The following is a 4,433-nucleotide window of genomic DNA, read 5'->3' as shown; positions in this document are numbered from 1 at the left end:
GGAGGGGGGGGGGCTGGATTCCCGCATGTTTCACAGGAGGGACTCGAAGATGAAATAAACTCATTGCGTCTTTCAGATTGTTCGCAAATATTTAGAATTATGCAGATAATGACACATTCATATATCACCATTTTTTTCTTTCATTTTCCATTACATTATGCAATGGCTGTAAATATTGTATTGTTAAGTAGACTAATAAAAGCACGGATGTAAGAAAGACACTTTCTGATATCTTGATGGGAATATTTACAAGAGCAATAGAATGATGGCAATTTGCTTCTGAATCCTTATATCCACTGCTTATTAATTATCGTTATCTGATATGAAATTTCCTTGAATAACTTACAAGCCACATCGACTACAAACTGAATGCCAATGTTCAAAGGAAGTGGCTAGACTAGAATATTTTAAACAAAATACCAAATCCATATTAATGTTATCTTGTTTTTCCTTTTTTTTTTCTTTATCTTTCTTTTACTTTTCTTATTACTAGAAGGATTATTATGCATTCTTCATTTTTTCCCAACTTATACAGCTGCCAGAGATACAAAACAAAGTTGGCTTCAATGCAGTGTCAAAATACCTTTTTAATATGGCTTCAAAACGCCCAGGAAATTGTTTAAACTTACGGCACACACCCATAGACTATAAAGGGAAGGGAGAAGGTGGCTCCGAGAAATGCGAGTCACACCTAAGGCAATGTCAAATGACGGTCTTATACATGGACACATTATAATAGTTCACATGTTACCCCAGGGCCCCTCCCCCATTCCAGCCTCTTTCACCTGCGAAATAAAACAGTAATGAAGTCGGTGATAGATATTATGTACACCTGTTCAGAAAGGTTCCCTCTAACTCATCTTATTAAATCCTGTATAGTTACAGACCAACCTATATATTCCGTTATTCATTTCTTCAGTGAATTTATATATAAGCAGCTAAATATTTGTAAGAGGTAACACATATGCATAACCGCATAATGTTTTCTCGTTTTACAAGCCATTTAAACATCAACTTTTGTGGTGGAATGTTTATCTAGTTCAGCGATTCACGATCGTTACGGATTGTAGGAAACATTTTTTCATATCTCAGGGAACCCCTAAATATTCTCAGATATATTTTCATGGTTATGTATATGTCTCTACATAGACATATAGATATAGATATAAATAGAGAGATGATTATATACGCATGTATACATATATATACATATGTGTGTGTGTGTATGTGTTTGTATGTGTATGTGTGTGTATATATGTGTGTATTTCCTGAAGATATTGCTCACAAAAATGCAGTAAAATAGATCGCGAATTAAGACGTGCACGGTTCAAGACAGATATAGACATATCTTATAAGTTTTAATCCTGACATTTTGATTATAAGTTTTGCAATTTATTCTTTTTTTTCCATTCATACATATTTATACATGCGTACGCACACACAGACAAACACATATGTATATATAGTACACACACAGAGACACACACACATACATGCACACATACACGCACACACATATACATATATATATATATATATATATATATATATATATATATATATATATATATATATATATATATATATATATATATTCATACATATCCATACACGCACACACAAACACACACACACATGTATATATATGTATATATATATATATATATATATATATATATATATATATATATATATATATATATATATATATATATATATATATATATATATATATATATATATATATATATATATATATATATATGAGTGTATGTGTGTTGGTGTGTTTTATGTTATATATACTCAATACACACACACACACACACACACACACACACACACACACATATATATTGTACATATGATATATGTATATATTTATCGCTATATATGTAATGTATGCGTATATATATATATATATATATATATATATATATATATATATATATATATATATATATATATATATATATATATATTATATATAGTCAATATATATACATATATGCATATAAATATGTATATATATATATATATATATATATATATATATATATATATATACATATATCTATATCTGTATATACATATATATATATATATATTATATATTATGTATATACATAAATCTATATCTATATATACATGTATATATTATAAATATACATATCTTTATATATAATATATATATATGTATATGTATATTACATACATACATACAAATATATATATATATATATATATATATATATATATATATATATATATACTATATACATATGTATCTATACACCAATATGTATGCATGTATATCGTGATATATGCGAAATCCATTACGATGATGGTGAATGTACATAGAGGGTGTGCATTATCTTGGTGTATAAATTTCCTTAATATTGTTCGGATTTTCGACTATGAAGTTATGGGAAGCAATTATTATTATTACTAGCGTACCTTAAGGCAAAGTTCTTGCCCATCTGTTGTTCATCTTGTACACCGATGATACATCATTTTATTATCCGTCTGGAGGATGCAGTCTTTATATCTGTGCCAATGTTAAGAATCTGGGTCCATAGCTTCAGAAAGATTTGGCTAAAGTCTGCCCTTTTATTTTATTTATCTATTTATTTATTTATTTTATTCATTTATTTATTTTATTTATTTGTTATTATTTTTTGTGGGCTATGGATTGGTGAAATGTTTTTCTTTTATGTTTTCATTTTTTTTTCTTTTTTTGTATTATGAAATATCCATTATTTATTTTGGACACCCTTGAAGTATTCTTCCCCATTTGATTACCAGTTCTTATATCATTACATAATATAAATTGCATGTGTACTCATGAGTGTGTGTAATGTACACTATTACATCATTATGCGCATTTACGTTTTCATATACACGTAATTTCAATGTGAAGCACAGTTTCACTTTGAAGTTGATGTTTAGTGAGAGCATACGGAAATAAGTGTTTATTTACTAGCAACAAACAACAAAGGCTAGAACTAAACAGCTTTCTATCGCTAGGGTAATCGAGAGACCTTGAACTCGCCTGAGCAGAGGGTGTGGACCCCTATAAAAGCGGCTGAGACACTTCCTCGCCATCAAACGTCAGCCATGTCTCTTAAGGTACACACGCTCCGCCTTACTCTCCTCTGTATCTTCAAGAAAGGAAAAATTAAATTGTAATGCTATTTATTGCTTAGATAATGGATACGTTTTTCATTCAGTAGAATATTTGTGTCATATTTCAGGTGATCCTCGTAGCGTGTGTGGCCGCAGTGGCTCTGGCCGATAAGGCTCCCGTGCACCATCTGCCACCTGTTTACAATACACCCACGTACCACGCTCCCGAACCCGTGTACCATGCCCCTGCCCACTACAAGGAGCCAGAGTACCCCACCGTAAGTAATTCATTCTATCCTTATCCATCTACGTGGTCTAGTGCTTGCAAAGGTCCTTATGAAATTGTTATCCGTATGATTGGGTTTAATTTTATATTCTATAATCAGGTTCCCCCGAAGTACAACTACAACTACGGCGTCGCCGACGGCTACTCCGGCGCCAACTTCGGCCACTCGGAGTCCCGCGACGGCTACAAGACCGAGGGCAGCTACTCCGTCGACCTCCCCGACGGCCGCAAGCAGACCGTCAAGTACGTGGACAACGGCGACGGTCTTGTAGCTGAGGTCAGCTACGAGGGCGAGGCTCACTACCCCGAGTACAAGCCCACCTACAAGCCCGCTCCCTATCACGCTCCCCCCAAGTACCCCGTGTACTAAGGGTGTCCCTTCAGAGTCAGACATCTTTGCTAGACTTTTGCATCTGTTGTGTCCTTTTGAATACACTCAGATGAAAAACTACAAGGATGGGCGAATATGTGATACTTAAATATTTTTATAATAAATTACACCAAAAATAATTCATGTCATTTTTATTGTGACCAAAATTGATGCTTCAGTTAAAGAAATTCACTTCTGCACTAAAGATTACATTCCCACGCAAGACAACTTTCTTGCATCTCAATCCTTCCTTCATGAGTGAAAAACTATAACCAAAAATTCCTGATTTCACTGCATGGGTGGTCTATAATGCGATATTATTTTGATACTTTCTAATTAGTAATAAAGCATTTCTAAAAGGATATATGCCACTCTAGTTGTTAATACTGAATACCACTTGTATTACAAAATATACAGTAAGTCTTAAGTCAAGTCATAATGTCGTCGTTCACGAAATTATTTTTCATATCAAATTGATTTATACACATCATAAGCCACACTCAGCTGATCACGCTATAAGCTATACTGAATCATTCATGGACAAGTATAGATTTCATCAATGAATTCAAGTAAGCGACTGTTAACTTTATATCAGTGTTGTAGATTTGCTGGGAATGTGGATTAACATATCACCGATTTCTAGTTCCAGTTTAT

General features: G+C 32.6%; 1 protein-coding gene across 1 annotated transcript; it reads left to right on the top strand.

The window, feature by feature from the left end:
- The first annotated feature begins 3,106 nt into the window (after window positions 1–3,106).
- Window positions 3,107–3,891, top strand: LOC113801158 (cuticle protein 8-like). Its single transcript, XM_070117927.1, has 3 exons — window positions 3,107–3,126; window positions 3,252–3,401; window positions 3,510–3,891. Exons 1-3 carry the CDS (start codon window positions 3,115–3,117, stop codon window positions 3,777–3,779), a joined length of 432 nt encoding a protein of 143 aa, XP_069974028.1. The 5' UTR covers window positions 3,107–3,114; the 3' UTR covers window positions 3,780–3,891.
- The last annotated feature ends 542 nt before the right edge of the window (window positions 3,892–4,433 follow it).

Source organism: Penaeus vannamei, chromosome 41 (genome assembly GCF_042767895.1).
Source record: "Penaeus vannamei isolate JL-2024 chromosome 41, ASM4276789v1, whole genome shotgun sequence".
In the NCBI taxonomy this organism is placed as follows: Eukaryota; Metazoa; Arthropoda; class Malacostraca; order Decapoda; family Penaeidae; genus Penaeus; species Penaeus vannamei.
The sequence above is the reverse complement of the archived record's forward strand: the minus strand, read 5'-3'. Positions and strand labels throughout refer to the sequence as shown.

What these genes read in the sequence shown, in the direction of transcription:
- LOC113801158 (XM_070117927.1), top strand. An exon ending in AGGAGCCAGAGTACCCCACC is followed by an intron (nt 3,402 to 3,509) that starts GTAAGTAATTCA and finishes TTCTATAATCAG; the next exon opens with GTTCCCCCGAAGTACAACTA.